This window comes from Vigna umbellata, chromosome 4, assembly GCF_029865625.1.
Source record: "Vigna umbellata cultivar VRB3 chromosome 4, Vumbellata_1.0, whole genome shotgun sequence".
Lineage (NCBI taxonomy): Eukaryota > Viridiplantae > Streptophyta > Magnoliopsida > Fabales > Fabaceae > Vigna > Vigna umbellata.
The window spans coordinates 15,246,934-15,271,018 of NC_142168.1; the positions used below are offsets into that span (position 1 = coordinate 15,246,934).

General features: G+C 36.4%; 3 protein-coding genes across 3 annotated transcripts; 2 read left to right on the forward strand and 1 right to left on the reverse strand.

Annotated features, from left to right (window-relative positions):
- The first annotated feature begins 345 nt into the window (after positions 1 to 345).
- OTP80 (Tetratricopeptide repeat (TPR)-like superfamily protein) lies at positions 346 to 2,546 on the forward strand. The gene has a single exon (XM_047306154.2). The coding sequence runs from the start codon at positions 506 to 508 to the stop codon at positions 2,405 to 2,407; it is 1,902 nt and encodes a 633-aa protein (XP_047162110.1). The 5' UTR covers positions 346 to 505; the 3' UTR covers positions 2,408 to 2,546.
- Positions 2,547 to 3,184: 638 nt separating this feature from the next.
- LOC124832038 (UPF0481 protein At3g47200-like) lies at positions 3,185 to 5,152 on the forward strand. The gene is made up of 3 exons (XM_047306153.2): positions 3,185 to 3,320; positions 3,397 to 3,440; positions 3,642 to 5,152. The coding sequence occupies exon 3, from the start codon at positions 3,686 to 3,688 to the stop codon at positions 5,000 to 5,002; it is 1,317 nt and encodes a 438-aa protein (XP_047162109.1). The 5' UTR covers positions 3,185 to 3,320; positions 3,397 to 3,440; positions 3,642 to 3,685; the 3' UTR covers positions 5,003 to 5,152.
- Positions 5,153 to 5,428: 276 nt separating this feature from the next.
- LOC124832037 (protein unc-13 homolog) lies at positions 5,429 to 11,362 on the reverse strand. The gene is made up of 6 exons (XM_088114196.1): positions 10,915 to 11,362; positions 9,878 to 10,322; positions 8,129 to 9,007; positions 7,299 to 7,757; positions 7,023 to 7,209; positions 5,429 to 6,850 (listed from the first exon to the last, which is right to left on the reverse strand). Exons 1-6 carry the CDS (start codon positions 11,277 to 11,279, stop codon positions 5,874 to 5,876), a joined length of 3,312 nt encoding a protein of 1,103 aa, XP_087970322.1. The 5' UTR covers positions 11,280 to 11,362; the 3' UTR covers positions 5,429 to 5,873.
- Positions 11,363 to 24,085: the final 12,723 nt, after the last annotated feature.

Sequence of the window (24,085 nt, forward strand, 5' to 3'; positions counted from 1 at the left end):
AGACTGTTTATGTTGCTGTTAATTGTAATTAATTCTGAATTATGGTAATTACTATATTTTGGGATGTTACAGTATCTCAGTTTTTTTTTTTTAATTTTTACATTATGTAAAATCTTATAATTAATTTATTCAAATTAAGAGTTTAAAAACTATAATTTAAAATTTTCTATTTCTAAATTATAATATAAAACTAACATTTATTTCTGTTTGTTTTACTAAAAATCTTAATTAGTTAATTAAGACTTAAAAAACATTTATATAATTAAATTTTTATATATAAATATAGATTAGTGAGCTAATTTGCAGGTATTTATCAACAACACTTCCTCGTGATTTTCCCACAATAGCTAGCAGTACTGTGTGTCATGTTAAAAGCAGAAGCTGAAGCTTATACGCATACGCGTTTGACGGAAGGAAACGTGGATCCAAATACTGTACAAAACGCTAATTTGCACTTTCAAAAGGCCATAACCAAAAAAGAAAGAACGAAAACGTTGTTCATGAAATGATAATTTCCACAGTTCCCGCCATAACATTAAATCTACAGCATCACTCATCAAATCCACATTCCAACTCCAACGATCCCTATCTTCGTAGAAACGTGATTTCACTTCTTCTCAAGAACCGCAGGAGCCCCAAACATGTTCAATCAATTCACGGCCACGCCATAAAAACAGGAACTTCACAAGACCCTTTTGTGGCCTTCGAACTTCTTCGGCAATATTGCAAGCTGAACTCCATCGATCATGCCACCAAGCTCTTCTACTACACCCAAAACCCGAATGTGTACCTTTACACTTCCCTCATTGATGGGTTTGTGTCCTTTGGCTCTTACACAGATGCCATCAACTTGTTTGGCCAAATGGTTCGTGGGCATATTTTGGCTGATAGCTATGTAGTCACTGCGGTGTTGAAAGCGTGTGTGCTTCAACGAGCCTTGGGAAGTGGTAGAGAGGTTCATGGTCTTGTTTTCAAATATGGGTTGAGTTTGGATAGGTCCATAGCGCTGAAGCTGGTTGAATTGTATGGGAAATGTGGGGTCCTGGAGGATGCGTGGAAGGTGTTTGATGAAATGCCTGAAAGGGATGTTGTAGCGAGTACCGTTATGATGGGTTCGTGTTTCGACTGTGGGATGGTTGAGGAGGCGATTGGGGTGTTCAATGAGATGAGGAGTCGGGATACGGTGTGCTGGACATTGATGATTGATGGGTTGGTAAGGAATGGGGAGTTCAATAGGGGGTTGGAGATGTTTAGGGAGATGCAAGTGAAGGGTGTGAGGCCAAATGAGGTTAGCTTTGTTTGTGTCTTGTCTGCGTGTTCACAGTTGGGAGCTTTGGAACTCGGGCGATGGATTCATGCATACTTGGGCAAGTGCAATATTGAGGTTAACTGGTTTGTTGCCGGCGCTTTGATCAACATGTATTCGAGGTGTGGTGACATAGATGAGGCACAGGTTTTGTTTGACGGGGTGAAAGTGAAGGATGTGTCAACTTATAATTCCATGATCGGGGGATTGGCTATGCATGGGAAGAGCATTGAAGCTGTTGAGTTGTTTAGGGAAATGCTTACGCAGAGGGTTAGGCCAAATGGTATAACATTTGTTGGGGTTTTGAATGCTTGCAGCCATGGGGGGTTGGTGGATTTGGGTTGTGAGATATTTCAATCAATGAAAAGGGTTCATGGGATTGAACCAGCGATAGAACACTACGGCTGCTTGGTTGACATTCTTGGCAGGGTTGGTAGGCTTGAAGAGGCCTTTGACTTCATTCTGAGGTTGGGAGGACAAGCTGATGATAAAATGCTTTGTTCTGTATTAAGTGCTTGTAAAATCCACAGAAACATAGAGATAGGAGAAAAAGTTGCAAAACTTTTGAGTGAACATTCTGGGATAGATTCCGGATCATTCATCATGCTGTCGAATTTCTATGCTTCCTTGGGAAGATGGAACAATGCTGCAGAAGTTAGAGAAAAGATGGAGAAGAGAGGAATGATAAAGGAACCAGGGTGTAGTTCTATTGAAGTTAATAATGCAATTCATGAGTTTCTTTCAGGAGACCTTAGACACCCTGAGAGGAAAAAGATCTACAAAAAGTTAGAGGAGTTGAACTATTTGGCAAAGTTGGAAGGTTATTCACCTGCAACTGAGGTGGCTTTACATGATATTGATGATGAACAAAAGGAATTGGCTTTGGCTGTACATAGTGAGAGACTTGCAATATGCTATGGACTAATCTCAACTCGACCGTTCGCAATACTTAGAGTTGGAAAAAATTTAAGAATATGTGCTGATTGCCACGCAATGATCAAGCTCATTGCGAAAATTACTAGGCGAAAAATTGTGGTTAGAGATCGCAATAGATTCCATCATTTTGAAAATGGAGATTGCTCTTGTAATGATTACTGGTGAATAATACTGATTTTAGTATATATTAGACGCATAGTGATTGAAACCTAGAATTTGTTAATATATCATCCATCTGTTTCGATTTGACATAATTATATTATATGAAGATTTCCCTTAAACTTATGTGTAAATTAGTCATATTAAGGATATACCTATGCTTGTATTATATCTATCATCTATTATATACAATGCTTACTACTCACATTTTAATTAAGTATACACTGAGAAGTTTTTTGCAATTGACTTGAAAAATATTAAATTATCTAAACATTTTTTAACTGATCTTGAATGATCTAAAGTGACTAATATCAGAAACATAATTATTTAATATAATCATTCTTAAATGTCTTGCTATAATCTTTAAAATTGATGAAATTTAACAATAAACTTTAAAAACAGTTCATTTTTAAATCCGCGCACTCACACTTTACTTAAGAAAAACTAAATCTTAAATATAGTGTTTTTTTTTGGAGAGCGAAGGTGAAGCACACATATAAGACGTGTGTACATGAAAAAAATTGATAAAAACTTGAAATTGAAAAAACAATAGTAAGAGAAAAGTTGAAAAGTAAATGTAAGAAAGAAAGTTTTAACAATTATGCTATAAATTAGAAAGAGAACATACACTTGTTAAAGTATTATTGTTTTTTGTTTATCTAGACATGAATAATGTAACATTTACAGACATACCTGAATATACAATATGGTATCAAAAACCTATGCCTACGTTATGTATTAATAAATAAAAGCGCGTAATATTGACTTTTGAACACCACATGCTCCCCCGACGTTCCTACATGTTTTGTTAGTTGGAAACATCGTCATAAATGAAACAGAGAATTTTTGTATGCTACTTGAAGATTAACTTGTTGATTCTATTCTTGACAGGAAATTCCTGTGGCAACATCATCATCAGGTTCCTTCTTCTTTCTTGATCTTATTTTCTTTTATTTCTGTATTGAAACGACGTTGAAGTCTTTCTTTCTATGCAGTTTTCTTCTTCCTCTGTTTTGAGAAGGTGTTCAAAAAAAGAGAGGTAAATTTGTATTGGAGTTAGATTTTGATGATTTTTGTTCCCATATTAATTCAACAACTTCACTTGTTCAATTGGCATAAGAGATTTGATGATGGGGCTAGATTTTTAGATTCAATGTGCATTAGATCTATGTTTGAACAAGAATAGCATGAACAAGCAACACAATTTTATTCCTAGAGTTGTGTTTGGTGCATCTTTCAGGTTTATTTCTTTCAAGATTTGAGAAGCACTTCAGCAGGGAAATTATGGAAGCAAATGGTTCTTCTGAAAACATAAATGAACACCATGGTTTAGTGAAACAGGTGAGAGAGATGCTAGACAAAGTGGAACTTCCTGAGAATTCTATAGTCCATGAGCAATGCATTTACAGAGTGCCTCACAAAATTCGCCAGCCTAATCAGCAAGCCTATAGTCCAAGAGTTGTTTCCATTGGTCCCATTCACACCCCGTTTAGACCTGGTGGTGACATTAGGCTTGAACCAATGGAAAACCTCAAACTGCAGTATCTCAAGAGCTTCTTCACTAGGTCTCAGCTAAGTGTGGAGGAGTGTGTTTGTAAACTTAAAGAGTGGGAAAGGATTATCAGACTCTGCTATGCAGAGCCAATTCAACACAGTAGTGATGATTTCCTAAGGATGGTTCTAATTGATGCTTTCTTCATAATTGAGCATTTCCTTAGATATTATAACTATGATAGATGGGTAGAAATTGACCCTTTGTTGTTACAGCCATGGTTGGCCAACGATGTTGTATTTGACTTGATACTACTTGAAAATCAGCTTCCCTTCTTTGTTGTAGAGGGCCTCTACAACCTAGCAATTCCTCATCACGAGACTCTTGACTTGCCTTCTTTTGTCAATGTTGCTTTCAACTATTTTAAACCTCATAACCAACAAAACATAAGGCCTGAAAATGTACTTGGTGTGGTGCACTTCACTGATCTCCTCAGGACTTTTATGCTACCATCTTCATTTGATCGTAGGATTCGAGAAAGAAGAGTTGATATAGTTGATCATCTATATAGTGCAACCCGGTTAAGGGAGGCTGGTTTGGTTTTTGAGGTTAGTCCAAGTACGTGCTTACTTGACCTGAAATTTCATAAGGGTGTGTTGACAATGCCATGCATTAAGGTGAATAGCTCAACTGAGATATTTATCAGGAACATAATTGCCTTTGAACAATGCCACCTTCTGTGTTCACCTAACATCACCGAGTACATTATGATTCTAGATTTTCTTATCAACACAGGGAAAGATGTGAACATACTCGTTGAAAAGAAAATCATTGTTAATTTGTTGGGTGATGATGATGCAGTGGCTACAATGATTAACAATCTCTGCTGCAATGTTACCCTGCCATACATTAAATCAGATTATCGCTGCTTGTGTGATCAATTGAATGGTTTCTATGAAAACCCTCGGAACAAGTACAAGGCAATCTTTATACATGACTACTTCAGTACACCTTGGAAGATAGCATCTACCATTGCTGCAATTGTGCTACTTTTGCTAACCTTCATTCAGACTGTATGTTCAATCGTGGCACTCTTAAAAAAAGGGTGAATATTTTTCTGTGTAATATCAGTAGTTAATCGCTATTTTGTTTGATCAATTCTGAGGATTGATGAGGATTGTCGGTTGAGCCTCACCTTAAATTGTTTATTTTAAGAGATATATACTTTAGTAATACAAGTGTGCATTGGTTTGAATCCATTTTGGATAAATTTATTATTCAACTTCCTTATCATTTGCCTACTGTTTGAAAACTGTTTCGGTATCAAATTTCATTGATCCATGGTAAAATGTGTTTAGGAAGGTAGAAGCAAAAGCATTTTAGTTGTTTCATATATTCTTGAGTGTTCATTTTACCTATTATGTGAACAACATTTTGGAAATTCGTTCTCTCTCTGTCTCTCTTGTCATTTTAAGCAACAAAAACCCTTTATTAAGACGTTCACATTGAATAAACAACAAAAAGATAGATGATTTTCCATTTTTAGTCACAAGCACTTTGGTCTTTTGTTTTCTAAACTCTATGGACTAACAACATAACTGGTCGCAGCATCCTAGCTATGAGCTACTCCTGCAAAAAGATGCGTCAACACCAAATTATATGACAAAGTTGTGGTTCTTTCTTTCTCCCTTTTTCTTCAAAAAGAAGGTAAAATAATTCCTTTTAACAGAATCATGATTCAGAAGATAATCTGTAGTCTGCAATTGTTTCTTGAATCAGTTTAATGTTGAACAAGCCTAGAGATGAAAGCAAGACAGTTCTTTCTTGAACAAATATGTTGCTCCATTGTCTATTCCAAAACTTTGGTTCCTTTTTTATACAATCTTCACCCCCTCACCCAGAAACTTGTTCATCCTAGTTAGAAGGAGGATTTATTTTACCACTATGTTTTGCAAAAGTTCATGATATGGCTATTTGTTCTCATCTCCTCCTTGCTATTTGGAACGTCCTTTTCAGGAAACTATTTGCAACTCGATCATTTCTATAACACAATACCCTTAATATTGTGTTGGGGTCTGTTCTATTCCACTTTCCTGTAGTTGGAGGCATTGACAACTTTTGGCCATTTCCATTGACTCCTACTCCACCTGATTCACCGGTTAAGGTACTTAAGTTTTCCACCAATTGTTCAGTACTCATTCCCATTAGTTCTATTACACCCTCCACAACCTCAGCCTCTTTTTCCACCATATTTTCTGCTAACAATTCTTCTCCACAAATGCGGAACACCTTCTTCAAACTTTCAAAATCCTCTTGTATAAACTGGTGATCAGATTCATTGAACACCCTGGTGGTTCCACCAGCTAGTAAAACTGTTAGGAATGCATCAAAGGAAGCCTTCATAACTTGCTTCACTGCCAGTTCTTGAGCTCTTTCTGTTAGAATTGCTGTCATTAGTTTGATGTTATGCTTGAGGATTGTCAACATTTTGTCGATCCTAGCGTTGGCTACATCCCCAACATAGAGGCTATCGTAGAAGAAAGGGTTTGAGTCAAAGAACATGAGCCGGTAGGAAGCAACTTCTGAGACATGCTGGCATGCTGCTAGGATGGCAGTGTTGGTTGCTTCAAAGTATGAAACGCTCTTACTTTGAGCTTTCTGACTATTTGCAGAACTGTGGCGATTTGAAGGAACTACTCCTTCTGACAAGGAGAGTGATTTGTCAAGTTGAGGAATATGAGAAAGGATATAGTGCAAGGAGTTGAGACGAATGTAGAGGCGTTGTGTTCCACGGCTAGTGCATGAGTGAGGATGCTTGGCTTCATATATAGAATATATGTTTGGATCTTCACAACTAACACTGCATGGGCTAGCTATCTTCCACAGCTTGTGGAACTTTGAGTTCCTATTGCACCTTGTCAATGGAGGAAGCGAGGGAATGTAGTTCTCTTTCAAACCTGAGACAGTTTAGATCAAAATATATCAAATCAGAATGCTTTTTGCTGCTTCCTAGTCATTAGGACTAGACTAACTAGTACCATAAGTTTCATGGTCTTTCATTTAAAATTCAAACCAAACATATGTTTGAAGCTTTCTAGTGTAGAAAAATTTATCTTTAGAACCACTTACCACATGCTGCAACAAACATTATGTATTCTCTCAAGACTTTTTGTAATCCATCAACAAGTTCTTGAACTAAATCTTCAGTTATTGATATTGGAATTTGAAAGAATTCTTGCACAAATTTCTTGGACAAATTCATCAACTCTACTACTGATTTTGCATACGGCTCTGATTTAGACTTTGGATTCCATGCCTGAAAAAAGAGAAAAGATGTTACATAGTCTTCTAAATGCACAATGTATTGTGTTCTCCAATTATATTTGTTCAGAGGGTAAAACTTACTTCATTTTCTTTTGCTTTCTGAAAGCAATCTCTCACTTTGAGTAGTGATTCATCCATCCATTTTCTAATCAGGGTCAGTGTGGTTGACTCAACTTCAAAAGGAACCATCTCTCTCACTACTGTTTTGCCTCCATCCTCACAATCAACTGAGTCTTCAACAACCATTTGAACCAAAACGTCTTCTAGAACTTTAGCTCTACGCAGTACTAAAATAACCTCAACTGTTTCTGATGTGGTCATTTCACTTAAATATTGCTTTAGCACATGTCCGTAGCAATTGTTTAGAGTCATTGCTGCTACTGCAGCTGCTATTGAATGCCATTTCTTCAATACTGGACTATAACTTTGTTTCTCCTTCTTTGCTAAATTTTCAGTCTCCTGAGCCATTCGAAGCATAATCTCACTTATTCCTACCTTTGCTTCACATTCAGCAGATTTATTATTTGCTGCTTCCATCATCTACAATCATCGGAAAACAAAGACATTATGATAATTTCCTTTTCACTTTTAAAGTAAAAAGAAAATGAAAATGCTAGAAGTTAAAAGCACCATTATAGGAATTAAAAGTGAATTGGACTAGGATATGTTTTCAGTCTATTCAAATACCATTGCCATTATTCCTTTAAAATTGCAAAAGAATCACAAGTTTTTAGTCCCCGGCATGGAACTAAAAATACATGATTTTTACTGAAATGGGAGCACAAAAGGCAAATGAAATTTAAATGAAAAAAAAAATCATATTTTAAATGATCAAACAAACCAAGAATGTCAAATTTTATGCATTCTTCTGACATATCAACCTTTTAGAATGTTTCTTAACTGCTACCTACCTTTTCAAAAGCATTTTTCACGGATGAACGAATATAATCATCAATCTGGTCCTCGGAGGCATCCCTTGTAGTTTTATCTCCTCTATCTTGCATTTCTTCATCAGAAACATTGACATCTCTCAAAATCTTGGTTGCTAACCTCACCACAGGAAGAAGATTTTCGATTTGTCCGATATTACCTTCTTGAAAATGGTCATGGTAGTTAAGAAATCTCTTATCTGTCCATTCCTTGAGTGAACTGAGCATAGATGTTAATATGTCAATATACAAGGACTCTTTTTCTTTCTTAGTATCATTTGACACCTCACTCAATGTAGCATGTGTGGCACAAAGAAGATCAGGTTCTGTCTGCCCAGTTTCCACATATTGTTGAAACATGACCCATGCAAAGCAAACATTGTGAATTGGCTTATTTATTCCCAATGTTGACCAAGTTTTCTTTATCAGATCAAGTTGCTCTTCCACCTCATCAAGCACTGCTGTCTCCTCCGTTTGATCAAAGATGGATTGGAGAAGGGAAATGTAGAGGTGAACGTTCACAGGGTATCCATTAGCCCAGTGGCAAACATTGGTAGGATTGTCATTAGGAGTTCTCATTGATAAGGAAACCACAGAGTTGGTGAAGGTTCTCATGGTGTCTGAGTTTTTGCAAGTGTCTAAGGGTTTGAATTCAGCACTACGGATAATGTCTTTAAGGTTCATGGCATATGTGTTGTTCTTTTCTATGGGAATTGCAGGGTGAGCGAGGAGACCAGCTTCAAGGAGTTTTAGCTGCCTCTTCTGCCACAAATGGTACTCATGGAAATCACTGAATTCTGAAGGTTTTAAGTGGCGAAGAAGTTCCAATGGGAGAATGATAGTTTCTGCTTGCCGCCCAAGCTGCAATTCATGTGTTTCGAAGAAAAATATGATGTAAGAACTTTTCACTCCCGTAACAAGATTGGCACCTTTTATTCACTGCTTTAATCCATTTTAGATATTGTCCATACTCATAACTTCCATTTATGCACGAAAATAGAGACTAATTACTTTATTAGATCACTAAGATGTCAATTATAAACACCAAAAAGCCTTATACTTGTAGTTAGATTCCTTGTTCTCTTAATACACTGATGTCTTCAATTTCCAATTTTTCATAGAATAAGAGCTAACTACTTTTTTCAGAGCACTAAGATCTCAGTTTTGAACATTTGCAAAATCATGTGAAGCAAGCAATATCACATGAGTTTCCAACTCCTCAAATATATCCAACAATGTAAAATCAACACCTCTAGGGACGTAACTCGAAATATATTATTAAAAGAGACTAAAATCAATTAAAAAGAAGGGTTAGTTTACTTGAAACAAAACATTATTTAACACATTATAAGGAGTAAATTGGCAACGAAGTTATTTTCATTGACTCAATACTTACATAAAAGGCCATTGACGATTATGCCAAAGACCGTTATGCAAAACTAAAACCACAACAGGAAAGAGGCCAAAAACAATATTGAAACTTCACCCAAAAGAAAAGACTAAACAATGTAATAAACAAACACAAACATCATAATGCCTACACCAGTTCCTAGATACAACTCTTCAAATAAGCATTACAAAAGTTAAAATTTCAGCTTATGCAACACTTTATGATTAATGCAAACAATCAAATGCTGTATAAGTTAAAATCTTAGACCACGATGACAATGCAAATAAAAGAACACGTTTAAGTGTGCAAGACAAAAAAAATGTCTGCACATGTTGTCTTACTTGACCAACAAGCGTCCTCACAAGTGTTTTCCTCAGTCGGCTATCACTCTGCTCGGACACCCCCATCTGTAGCCTCATGACTTCCGCCATGGTCATCGCCCGTCGCGGCACAGAGCGTGACCGTGGACTCCGCTCCGTCACCGGCGATGCCGGGGTCGACGCCGTCGCGGATGTCATCACCCTTTGGGACAAGGAGCTTCTCATCATCTTCAGCCCAAGCGCCAGCTTCAACTTACTTGTCTGCGTCACCCCCGGACTCTTCCCACCACTATTCCCATCATGCTTCGAGTAAAATGTGATCGCGCTCCGGCCACCAAATCCTGGCGAGGATCGGCACGCTGTGAAGAGGACTTCATACGCTGTTTCCCTTATGTCATCGTGGTCCAGACCCTCCAACTCCTGAAACGGCCATGCGAGGTCGCTGCTCCGGTCGTAGAGACACAACCTGCGACAATATACAAACAAGTTATGTCAGAAACAGTTTTTGCTGAGATATATTAATCATGGCTCACATGATAACTCTTCTATGGTTTTCAAAAATGATCGCAGCTGCATTATAAATGTCTCTAATCTCTGATCTCCATTTTATTCCTTAAAACATCATTCTATTTTGTTATGGTGTTTCATAAACAACTTTTTCATCAAAGATTGTAGGGTGTTTGAAAAATGCATGTACAAGACGATTATGGTTCTACCATGTTTGTAATGGCTCACAATATCAAAAAATGCAACCCAAAACAAAAGTTTAAAACCTTGCACCCTTGTAATAATCAATAATAATACGATTGTATTTAGATGCATTGAAAAGCAAAATGAATCAAAATTTGTCTGCAAGTCAGAATCATCAACTTCTGCACGTTAGCTTTTGAAGAAAAAAAAAATCTACGTACGAGTTGAAGCATACGAATATGTTTTAATCTATAAAAAGGGTTATTTTTTATATTCTTATGAAAAAGCTCAATTCTTTTGCATGAACGTAAATGAAAAAACTTATCAGAAGGATAATGCAGATATATATTGACATGACAATGCTTAACCTGCGTTTGCTAGTATGAGAATAAGGGTCATGATGATAATAGTGGTTGAGGGAGGATGATGAAGTGGAAGGAAGGAGGCCGGAGTCAGATTCCTGGAAGGAAGGGGAAGGGAAGGGTCCAGGGTAGGAGTCACGGCGGCAGTGGGAGGAGGTGGACGGCGGTGAGAGCGGGAGGCAGGCGGGACCAGGAAGGGACTCACGTCGGCTATGAGCTTTACCGGGGTGGCGATTCTCGAAGATGGAGGGAGGAAAAGGATCCAGCGCAGGATCTTGTTGGGTGAGAGACGGAGGAGGGATAAAGATGGTGGGAGACAACGGCGGAAAGGGGCCAGGAGCCGAGTCGCGGCGGCGGGCATGAAGACCCATATGAGTGGTGGCTTGAACAACAATGATATCTAAGAGAGGAAAAGGTGAGGGGAAGAAAGTTTCATAATTTGAAGTTTCTTTTAGAAAAGAGTAAAAAAAAAAAGAATGAAAGGTGATGGGTAAGGTATTCTTGGAGGGTATGTCTGTTAATTACCGTTGCTTGTGTTAGGTTTGATAAGGAGAAAGTAATATTCCTATATTAGTTATGATGAGTTGGTTATTAGCTACAAATAATGTTATCTAAAATTTTACTTTTCAAAGACATCCAAAAACTTTTGGTATGCATGCATGCATGTCTTTACTTTGATCAATATTCTTACTTGATTAATTAGTATTTAATACTTTACCAATTATATCTAATTTACTAAATTTTGCTTCCTCTCCAACCCCTTTAAATATTAACTATAAATTGAAAGCTTATTCAGAACTAGAACAAGAAATTGATAAAACACCAAAGGGTTAAAAGAGAAAATATATTTTGAGACACTTTTATATTTATTTTCCTATTATGAAAAAAATGTGAAATGAGTGTAGGACTGCTAACCTGTCATTGTCAGAGTTAAAAATATAAATAATAATACTTTGATACATTTTTTTTTATTTTGACACTCAAATCACATGTTATGTGTCTCACTCATTACTTTATTCACTCCATCACATTACATTATTTAACAAATTAATGAGAAATTTAAAAGTATTGAAACTTTTATTTCCTTTGATGTATTATCAAGTGATGTTTATAAAGAGGGGTAACGATACATGAAAACTTCCATTTTTATTCTACACCTTCACAATATCAATAAAATTATATTTTTATTTTAAAATATAAAATAGTTTCAAAAAATTTAAAATATTAATTTTTATTAGTTGTTAGATAGGATAGAAAAATTTAGTGATCTTCATATAGAATTTTTCATATAAAGAGGAAATTATGCATGTAAAAGATGATTAATGTTAGAGGTGTTATGCTAGTGGTCGATGATTTTAGCTCTTTGTATGTGTGAAAAGCACCTCTAACATATGATCGACCACTACCATAACACCTCTGACATTAATCATCTCTTTATGAAAAAACCAAAAATTAAAAAATTATGTGTTCGGGTATATATATATATATATATATATATATATATATATATATATATATATATATATATATATATATATATATATTGTGTTCAAATTTAAATATATAATATATTGTGTTCAAAATTATAAAATAATATCACAATCTATTCACATTCGTTATTATTCGCATATCACACTAATTTTAGGATTACACCATGTTAAAAAAAAATGTACAACACATGGTTTAGTAACTTAGTTTATAAAATATTATAAAAAAGTATGAAACATATGCAGATGCATAATAGTTTTCCATCAGAAAATAAATTAATCAGAGGCAATGTAAGATGCAAGACCAAAAGAAAATAAAATTAAAATTAAGCAGATGCATAACAGTTTCATGACATCTTAAAGATAAATTCAATAAAAGAAAATAATCAAGACCAAAAGAAGTTAATCCAAGCTTCACATGAAAAAGTGAAGAAATTTGACTAAGCTAAGAAAATGGAAGATGCAACAAAAATTGGATCTGGCAGGTGTCTCTATTTTTTTCTACTAAAAAAGCATTGATAATTGATAAACGTTTATGATTAAAACTATTTTGGAAAAAATATATCTTAAGATATGTTATTTGATATTGTTAAATAATTACCTTATTTAACTATATCAATAAATATCAAAAGATAATATTTGTCAATTTTTTTTTAGTCTAGCAAATATCTTCTCAAATATTTTTAGATCTCCACAACCATTAAATATATATCTTGAAGATATTGGATTATTTAGAAGATAATGGGAGGAGATTACATTATCATAAAGAAGATTACGACAATAGAAAAGCCTAAAATAAAGTCCAATCCAATTTCTATATAAAGAGACTAAGGAAAAACATTAGGAGAGCTTAGTAACATGTGATTCTAGTGTCTTTATCACATTTCAAATGTTATCCAAGACTTAATTTCAGTAATCAAAGTCCATTTGAATCATTGTGCTTAAAATTGGGTGTAGAGTTGGCTATTTTGAAGGAATAAGAGGTTTGACAAGTCAAAATTTGTGATACTGTGATTCTATCAGAAAAAGAAGTGCCAATAAGTTGATTTTCACGAATTAAATATTAGGAAGTTGTGAGTGGATTGTGATCATCCTCTGCATTTTCATTAGCTAAAGCACCAATATTAGGCCTATTCTTTTGAAAACAGTTGCTGAATCAGTGTTGTTTTGTGTCAAAATTCTGGATTGGTGCATTGTCAATTGTGAGTGGATTATGGCAAAAGCTTGGTCAATTACCTTTAACATAAAACAACAAGCAAAAAGAACAATAACACAGTGGTAACAAGTCAACAGACCAGTGCAGTCTACTTTCGAAAATCACAACACCAGAATCAAAAGTTAGCACAAAAACTGGGTTTTCATTGAGACATTTTGTTGAACAGTTTTGACATTTCATAAATTGAGTCTGATTTCGATTTAAATGCAACTTAATGTCTTTTATTGCTTTCTTAATCAATTCCAAAGCCATCTTAAGTTCTTTTTGCGTGCCTTCCTGTTTGCTAGCTTCTTGTTTTGCTTATTTTGATTTCTTGGTCATTTAGAACTATAGTTATTTGATAAAAGCTGCATTAGTGCTGTCAGATTTTGAATATTTCGTGTTTGCTGTGGCATTAATTGTGCAACTTAAATCTATGATAATTGTTGTTCGTGTGAGGTGTTTTGATGGTGCAACTTTACTAAAAACTTACACATCCATTGTAGCATATTAGGAAGTGGAATAGAGGAAAAGTGTGCTGCCAGGTGTTGGATACTGTTGCCTTTCTCGGTGATCTGTTGTGCACCAGAATTTGTTGGCTGGTTTGATTGTTGGAACAGTAGAGTCAAAACACCACACCCTGCAGTTGTGAGATTAGTTATGGTCAATAACAATGACCTCCTTTGAGAGAAGCCAAAGCTGCATGTGTAAGCTAATTCCTTTTCCGTTTTTTAGTTTTACATTTTATTGTATAAAAGGCCATTAAGTTTAGTGAATTGGAAGAATTCATAGTGTTTTCCTTTCACTTGACATTTGATTGTAATTCTGCACTTAAAATCTGGTTAGACGGTGAATGTATCTTGGAACCAAAGTTCCAAGCCTTACTTACGAGACCTCATTCTTAACATTGCATGTTTCTTTGTTCAATTATATGCATCTAGTGTGAGCAAGGCTAGAAGAGATTAAACTCTAAGTCTTCTCACAACTTAGGGGTCGGCATAAAGTCCTTGTTTTCCTTGTTTTGTTTGTGTTTTTTTCTTCTAACTTTTAAGGGTCCAATTTTTTGAATCTAAAGGTAATTTTGAATTAAAGAATTTAAGTTAGTAGCTTAAAGCATATTTGGCAAGATAAGAAGTAGTAATTAAGCAACCCTTGTGGTTCACCTCCCTTATCATTTGCTCTTTAGTGAAACCTAATATTCTTTCCTTCAAGAAAACTTTTAAATTCATAAAATGTCTAGGCCTCATTGCCCTAGGATCAATGATACTTAGGAACAACTTTCAAACCATAATTAACAAGCTTGGAGAGATTGAAAGAAAAATGAGTCAAGAGCAAGTTAATAGAGAGAGTTGAAAAATGCTTTAATCAAAGATAAGTTAAGAGTATTGAGAAAAGAGCAAGCTCAAAGTAGTAAAAGGTCTAGGAAAAGTAAAAGTGGAGATTCGTACCAATTTGAGAGAGAAAGCCTAAGGGTATGAGAGTATTACCAACAACATTCTTCTTCAAGGAGACATAGGAGAAAGTCTCAATACCCCTTTCCCTTAAGGAAGTAAAAATAGATTTTCCTCATTTTCATGGAAAAGATAATGAGCCCTATCTAGATTGGGAAATAAAGGTGAATCAAATGTTTGCTTGCCACTAAGTTAGTGAAGAGAGAAAAGTCTCTTTGGCTACTCTAAGCTTTCAACGGTATGCCATGTATTGGTAGATTGTAACATTCCAAGAGAGGAGGCACCACTAGTGCAGCGAAGGGCTTTTACCGCGGTTCATTTTCACTATACGTCGCGGTTCTTGAACCGCGGCATATTCAGCCGCGGTAGTAAGTCAGACACTTTATACCGCGGTTCGAACCGCGGTATATAGGCTGCGGAATATGCCGCGGTTGTCTAGGGAACCGCTGCCTAAACCCTAAAAAAATTTAAAAAAAAAATTAAAAAATGCACTATATGCCGCGGTTGAACCGCGGCATATAGGCCGATGAATATGCCGCGGTTAGTGTCAAAACCGCGGCCATATGTCTCGTTTGTAAAAAAAAACGAAGCACTATATGCCGCGGTTGTGGTTAGAACCGCGGCATATTCCCCTGCAGTTTTTTAAAATTGCAGGTCTGTTTTTGTGATATCCATTACCACAAAAACAGACCTGCATATAAAAACATTTACAGAAATTCAATTTCAACATAAATAACCCATGTTCAAATGTATTTCAACATCAAATAAAGTAGAGAGTCTAAGAAAATTCTATCTAATCAAATGCATTGTTTAAATCTAAATCTAAGAGCTATTGTATAATCTAACTATATACTTCGCAGCAGCGTTCCTAATGAATAGTAGTGACTTCTCAGGAACTGGTGTAGTAGTCTTGAATCTCTGCAAAAGACAATTCATTTTAATTAGTGTATATGAATTCAACATTTGTTAAAAAATCAAAATTTGTTAAAGTTAAATATTACCGTTTCCCAGCTTCTTGTGATGTGAGAACGAACAATATGGGTCATCCAATACATTACATAGTATCCACACTCATATGACCCATTTTGTCTGTTACACTACAATATATCATCACAGTTGATAATAGTTAGTGAATAACATTTGTTATAAAACAATTATAACAAAGTCAGACTTTAGCATATGTCAAACCTTGAGAGAAATCCAAGCAATCTTTCTACTCTTAGCAATTGATCTCCCGTCCATCATCATACTTGCTGGAATAGAACTGTATATAAAAAAATGTTTTAGCATTCAGTTATATAACAAAGAAAGTCCAAACATTGAGGTTCTTACCAATCAATTGCTTGTCTGAGTTGTGTGGGAGGAGGCCTGTGCAATGAGCAGAACCACAAAGCATAGTTGTCTTGCACAGACATAACAAGAAGTTGCCAATGGCGCCTGAAATTCATAATAACGTAACTATTAAATATTAAAATCACATATGGAACATTATTATGTTAACAAAGTTCACTTACCCGGATATATAAGGCAAAAAGTATATTTTCTTGCCCCTTCCAAAACTTCTTATCAGACTCATGTTGATATGGTCAAAATCATTTGATTCATGAATTTCTTGGGGATCAATGAATCCATAATCATCAGAACGCCCCAACTTATTAGCGACCCCAAACATATACCTGAAATCAAAAATTAACTTTGATATAAGGATACTTGATATATAAATCAATTTTATATATAAATAATTGGTCATAGACTTACATCGTCCATAGTTGAATAATTGAAATATTCAACTCTTGTGTTCCCGACGCAAGCTCACGGACATCTTGGCTATTAAGGTATATTGGGACCTCAGAGCCATGCCCAAATACATTAGCATCATACTGAACCTCCAAAGGCTTATCATCAAGGATGTCAGCAAGTAGATGCAATGAAGAAAGAGGGTCATCCTCAGATAGAGGAATCTTCTGTTGTTCCTGCGTCTGTTGTTACATGAAAAGATAAGATAAGTTTTGACATCAAAAACCTTTAAAATTGAGAAGTGTAAAGAAGAATTTCATACCGAGGGGTCAGAAACTGGTTTAACCAAAAATTTAGGCCAAGTGATAAACGACTTATATGCTTGTTCCACAGTGAAAATCTCTTCCGTGGACAGTGGAACCGAGGCATCTGGCATGATCATTTCATCCACTGAGACCTTCACCTCATCCTCTAATAGTTGCATACCATGACATACAGTCGCTGACCTAAACTCTGTTCCACGAGCTACCAGCACCATCTCATCTTCTTCTAAAATGTATAGCAGACATGGACTACCATCGTCCATGTCATCCTCTGGGATGGCTGATGCGGAACAACTTCCTTTGCCGCTTCTCCCTGTCAGAGTAAATGTTAGATTATACAAGAGATAGAAATAATTGCACATAAATGTTTATTAAGTTTACCTGTGGGAGGGGGAGGGACCACATGTTCCTCTATAGGAGACTGCATCAGGCGCATGCTCTGAAACTGCTCCTGGTAGAGCATCTGGAATTCAGCCCTCACCTCGGCCCTGATCTCCTGCATAAGGTCTTGTCGGACCTTTTTTGTGATCTCTTCTGTCATCCTTTGTGTATCGCTGTACGAATATGAAGGCTGACGAGAAGAGCTCCCAAAATAATCCGTAATGCCTACTCCAGGACCTGCAGCACGTACACGTCCAGGGTGCTCAGGTCGTCCAATTGCAGCAGCAAGAATATCCTGGCGACCCTCTGGAGTGAATTGGCCTTGGGAGCTCTGCTCAACCAAGGCGTCCTGTAACATTACAAAACACCATTATTCTTTAAATAGTTTAATGTAGTATGTATAATGACAATATTTATTATTTTAGGAACAGTGATAACTTACAATTTTTTCAGAAATCTCTCGTGCAGTGTCGGAAGAGTAGGTGCCCGATGGTCGCATACGGGCCAACTTCCATTTCTCATGTCTAGACGGTGGAGAAGGAGGCTGAGGAGGGCTACCACTCTGAGATGGTGGTATAGCATCTGCCTTTTGCTTGAGGATTTTCTCCTCAAGCTTCCTATACCCACCACGAGATAATAGGTGGGGGTTTTTGTTCTTAGCACTTGTTCCTTGTGCTTTGCTTCTAATTGCCTGTCACATACACATTAATTAATGAGTTCATATGATATATATTTGTTAATGAGGAATTGAATAATATGAACTACACTAACCTGCCATTCCTCTGACATCCGACTCTCTTTAAAAACCCGCCAAGTCTCCTCATCAATGGACTTATATGCATTACATGGAGTTTTATGTTTAAGGTGTCCAAAGATGTACCTTGATGTCAACTTGCTTTTAAAGTTTCTGAAATTTTCTGCAACAGTTGACAAACACTTATTTCTAAGTGTTGGGACATTTGGAATGTCAAATGTCATCTGAAAAAAACATAATAAAGTTGTATTAGTACAAAATTATCAATATAAACAAATTATAATTCAAATGCTATTAACTAACTTACCAATATATCTTGCCAAATAATGTTCCGATCACCCTCGGACACATGATCAAAAGATGGAATGAGAATGCTAATCTTATCACGTGCCACTACTCCAAGGTATGATCGGAAGTCATCTGCATAGGGGCCAGTTGCCACACCCGTGGTGACATTCACATTCACCGGAGTTCTTTCACCACTATTTTTCCTGATTAATAGTTGTTTCATCCTAGTGGGTCCTCTAGTGGATCTGGGTGGGGGAGCCTCATCCCCTGAAGAATGTGGATGATCAGCCATATATCTGTCAAAATAAATAACAACATTAAATTTTCTTTCAAGACTTATGTAATATCATATAAATTAACAAAACATGTAATAGTATCCAAATTGAAAATTCATACATAAAGATATGGATTCATCATATGTATATTCCCTCATCATGATCTGACCGAATTGCATGTACATCATCGTCAACTACAGATTGGTCATCCAACTTTGTTGTAGTTTGAAATGAATGGTTGTCAGCAATATCAATATTAATTAGATTGTCTTCGTTAACTTCAATTTGTTTTTTGCCTTGAAGAGCAACATACCAATGGTCAGACGAAGGATCTTTGACATAAAAAACTTGAGATGGTTGATGTACCATGATAAACGGTTCGTCTCGATAACCCACCTTGCGAAAATCAACCAGTGTCATACCCGAGTCATCTATTTTCACACCACTCTTATTGTCAAACCACTTACACTTGAACAATGGAACGGAAAACTTGGTGTAATCAACCTCCCATATCTCTTCTATTATACCATAATATCTCATTGATCCAAGTACAGGAGATTGATCTTTTGATGTGGAAAATTGAAGTGACTCAGCTTCTAAACTGACTCCACTATTTTGTACTGTGCTTTTATCATCCAAAGTCTTCGTATAGAATGTGCAATTATTGACTTCATAACCTGTACAACACACGACATCAAACTTCAAACCATTTGCAAGCCACAATAAAGTTTCAGAAGAATGTGGCTCTTTGTCAATTTCAGATTTGAACCAAGACATAAATGTTTTGTTATGCTCCATCAATTGCCATTTCTCTGATTGTCTTGGATTTTGATTCTTAACAATGGCTTTGTGTGCTTCCAAAAAAGGGATCACCTCATCTGTGTTGTTCAATATATAAAGATGCGCTTGCAACAATTCTTCGCGATCTTTTGTCACCACATTGACACCTCGGATGCTTTTACTTGTAGAAAATTTATTCAACCATGTTGTGCGAGGAACTCCTATTGGATTCGTTGATGTCATGTAATCTGAACAAAACTCGATACTTTCTTCAGCAATATACCTTTCAATCATCGAACCTTCAGGATGATATGGATTTTTAACGTACCCTTTCAAAATCTTCATATAACGCTCAATAGGATACATCCATCTTAAGTATACCGGTCCGCACAACTTGATTTCTCTAACCAAATGAACAAGTAAATGTACCATGATGTCAAAAAAAGATGGAGGGAAAAACATCTCTAGTTGACACAAGATGATAACAATCTCGCCTTGAAGTTCATCTAACTTTGTAGGATGGATGGCTTTACTACATATTGACGAGAAAAATGAACACAACCTGTTTATGGTGTGCCTAACATTTTTGGGCAAAATTCCACGAATAGCCACCGGTAACAACTGTTGCATTAAGACGTGACAATCGTGAGACTTCATGCCAACAAGCTTTAAGTCCTGCATTGACACTAAACTCTTCATATTTGAAGAGTATCCTTGTGGTACTTTGATACTCTTTAAACATACACAAAAACTTATCTTCTCTTGTCTAGACATTGTGTAACATGCAGGGGGCAAATAAGTACGTTTACCAATCTCCTTCGGTGCCAACTCTTCTCGGATATTCATGTCAACCAAATCCAAACGAGCATTCACTCCATCTTTTGTCTTTCCCTGAATGTTGAGTAATGTACCAATCAAGCTATCACACACATTCTTTTCTACATGCATCACATCTATGCAATGTCGAACATCTAACTTTGACCAATATGGAAGATCAAAGAATATTGATTTCTTCTTCCAAGGGGTCGTTACAGATGACTTCTTCGATGTTTTCCCAAATACATGATGTATTTTATTAACTTTTTGAAGAACTTCAAGGCCAGTAAGTGGATTTGGTGCTTCGTCCCTCTCTTGATCTCCATTGAATGCTTTTTTTAACCTTCGATATGGATGATTACGTTTTAGAAATCTCCGATGACGCAGATACACCGTCTTTCTTCCATGTTTCAATTGATGAGCTGCAGTGTTTTCTTCACATATAGGACACGCTTTATGACCCTTGACACTGTATCCTGACAAATTACCATAAGCAGGAAAGTCATTAATGGTGCAAAATAACATTGCACGCATCATAAAAGTCTCTGAAGCGAATGCATCAAATATTTCAACCCCGTCAACCCACAAAACCTTCAAGTCTTCAACTAGTGGGCTTAGATAAACATCTATGTCATTTCCAGGCTGCTTTGGACCAGATATCATCATAGATAACATCATGTACTTCCTCTTCATGCACAATGCAGGAGATAAGTTGTAAATTATCAATATAACTGGCCAACAACTGTGATTGGTACTCAGATTACCAAATGGGTTCATTCCATCAGTGGCTAAAGCAAGCCTAAGATTTCTACACTCTTTACCAAATTCGGGGAATTGTCGATCAATATTTTTCCATTGCTTTGAATCAGCTGGATGACGAAGCAGCCCGTCAATTTTTCTCTCATCTGCATGCCATCTAAGATTTTTAGCATCTTTGGGATTCGCAAACAAACGCTTAAGTCTGGGCACTATTGGAAGGTACCAAACTACTTTCAAAGCAGATCCATTTTTTTCTATCTGACCATTATCTTCACTATTGTTTTTTGACTTGTATCGTGATAAGCCACATTTTGGACACTTTGTCAAAAATTCAAACTCTTTCCTATACAAAATGCAGTCATTGGGACAAGCATGTATCCTTTTATACTCCATACCCATTGGACAAAGAATTTTTTTCGCATCATAATTACGAGTGGGCAGTGTATTTCCATCTGGCAACATTTCATTCAACAACGTCAACAGTTCTGTAAAACTCTTATCAGTCCATCCATTGCTCGCCTTCAAATTCATGAGCCTTAACACCGCTGATAAACGTGTGAACTTAGTTGAACCGACATACAAAGGTGTTTCCGCATCAGTCGACATCGTCTCATACACATGAGCTTTGGCAAAATTTTCTGCTCCAACATCGCGGATCATGTCCTCCAATTTGTCTTCATCCGGTCGATCTTCTTCCATGGTGGAATCAGTAACATTTACACTTTGAGAGTCAGTGGGAAAATCCATTTCTTCGCCGTGCCAGATCCATGTTGTATAGCATCTTAGAAAACCATCACATATAAGATGTTCTCTAATTTGAGTTGCGTTCAACTTTCTCCCATTCAAACAGTTCACACAAGGACATCTAAACTTCACTTCATCATCAGTTCTCCCCTCATTACGTTGCGCAAATTGTATAAATTCCTCTACACCTCTCTCGTACTCAGCACTAATACGTGGTAAATTAATCCAATTTCGATCCATATTCCTAAATATTACATAAATAATATTTTAAGGTTTATAAATAATACAAGAACTACAACACACATTACCAAAACTATAGCAAAAATCATACCATACATTACCAAAACTATAACAATTTCATGCATTATCAAAATTAAAGCAAAAATTATACCATACATTACCAAAACTATAGAACCTTCATACATTACCAAAACTATAGAACCTTCATACATTACCAAAACTATAGAACCTTCATACATTACCAAAACTATAGCATTATGCAAAAACTAATGAAGAAATCATCTTAACAATGCAAAAGGGCATAAATACCTGGAAGAAGAACGACGAAAACGCTTGGTGCAAAAAAAACGAAATCGCAAAGGAGTGGGAATGACGCGTTTCAAATGCTTTTGATCGGCCAAAAACTGTTGTTTATCGTCACAAATGAGAAAGAACCGAACAATTTGAAGTTTAAACGGAGAAAAATAGCGTATCGGAGATGATGGGAGTCGGAGGGAAAAGAGAAAACGCGAAACAGCTTGCGGGAAGAAGACGATCACTGTTCAAAGTTTTAATTTTTAACTCTGAACGGGAGAATCTACCGCGGTTCACTACTTAACCGCGGTATAATAGGGGTATATGCCGCGGTTCTACGAGCAACCGCGGCATATACTGATTAAAAAAATAATACTAAATGGCATTTTTGAAATTATTTTCAAACTATATGCCGCGGTTGCCCGCTGAACCGCGGTATATACCTCGAAATATTTCAAATCAATATTAAATTAATTTCAGATAGAAGAATATGCCGCGGTTGCTCGTAGAACCGCGGCATATACCCCTGTAACGTACTCAACACAACTGCTTCCCAACTGCCTTCTGGGGAATTTCAGAAGTTACAGGGGGTATATGCCTTCTGAAATTCTCTGACTGGCAGAGAAGTTGAGACGTTACAGGGGTATATGCCGCGGTTCTCTGGGGAACCGCGGCATATACCCCCTGTAACTTCTGAAATTCTCTGACCCAGTCAGCACCTTCAATAAATTGGCTGGGTATATGCCGCGGTTGTGCAGAGAACCGCGACATATACTCTGTTATTTAATTTTTTATTCATACGTGGCGTCAAAGGCAATGGTTGACTGGGGTATATGCCGCGGTTCCCAGTAGAACCGCGGCATATATGTTCGTTTTATTTACAAAACTGCCACCGCGCACCATTATGCTGCGGTTTTCGTTGAACCGTGGCATAATGTGCGCTGTAAAAACCCGATTTTTTACTAGTGCACCACAATGATCCTTCAATTAAGTATTGGAATGATTTAAAATCTGCCCTTAGGAGGAGACACATTCCCTCCTACTACAATATGGAACTTATGGATAAGCTCCAAAGATTGCAACAAAGGTTTATGACTATAGAAGAGTATAGACAAAAGATGAAGCTATATATGATGAGGGATGAAATTATAGAAAAAGAAGAAATCACCTTGGCCATATTTTTGAGTGGGCTAAATTTTGATATAAGAGACAGGGTTGAACTACTACCTTATAGAGATTTGGATGACCTTGTTTAAATGTGTATTAAGGTAGAACAACAAATTTTGAGAAAATCCTCTTCCAAAAGAGTTCAAGTTCAACCCACTTTTGAAAAAGAAAAGTTTCAAAGAGAAAGATCCCATCAAACCTCTAGCGAGATTGTAGAAAAACCTAAACAAGAAAATTCTTCACTCACACTAGTAGATTAGGTGCTTCAAGTGTCTAGGGAGAGGTTACATAGTTGTCGAATGCCCCACAAGAGAACCATTATCACACTACAAAAAATGTACATTTTAATAGGAGTTATTTACCGATGGTTTTCGTAACCCCAAATAGTTCCAGCGGTTAATAAGCAAAACCGCCCCTAACATTTATTAATTTTTTTTAAATAATTTTTCGGGCTAATCAGTAAATATTTTCTATTAACCCTAGTTT

What these genes read in the sequence shown, in the direction of transcription:
- LOC124832037 (XM_088114196.1), bottom strand. Translation starts at nt 11,279, where the DNA reads ATGGGTCTTCATGCCCGCCGCCGCGACTCGGCTCCTGGCCCCTTTCCG. An exon ending in TGAAAAATGCTTTTGAAAAG is followed by an intron (nt 7,758 to 8,128) that starts GTAGGTAGCAGT and finishes CGATGATTGTAG; the next exon opens with ATGATGGAAGCAGCAAATAA. An exon ending in AATGTTTGTTGCAGCATGTG is followed by an intron (nt 6,851 to 7,022) that starts GTAAGTGGTTCT and finishes AAACTGTCTCAG; the next exon opens with GTTTGAAAGAGAACTACATT.
- OTP80 (XM_047306154.2), top strand. Translation starts at nt 506, where the DNA reads ATGATAATTTCCACAGTTCCCGCCATAACATTAAATCTACAGCATCAC.
- LOC124832038 (XM_047306153.2), top strand. Translation starts at nt 3,686, where the DNA reads ATGGAAGCAAATGGTTCTTCTGAAAACATAAATGAACACCATGGTTTA.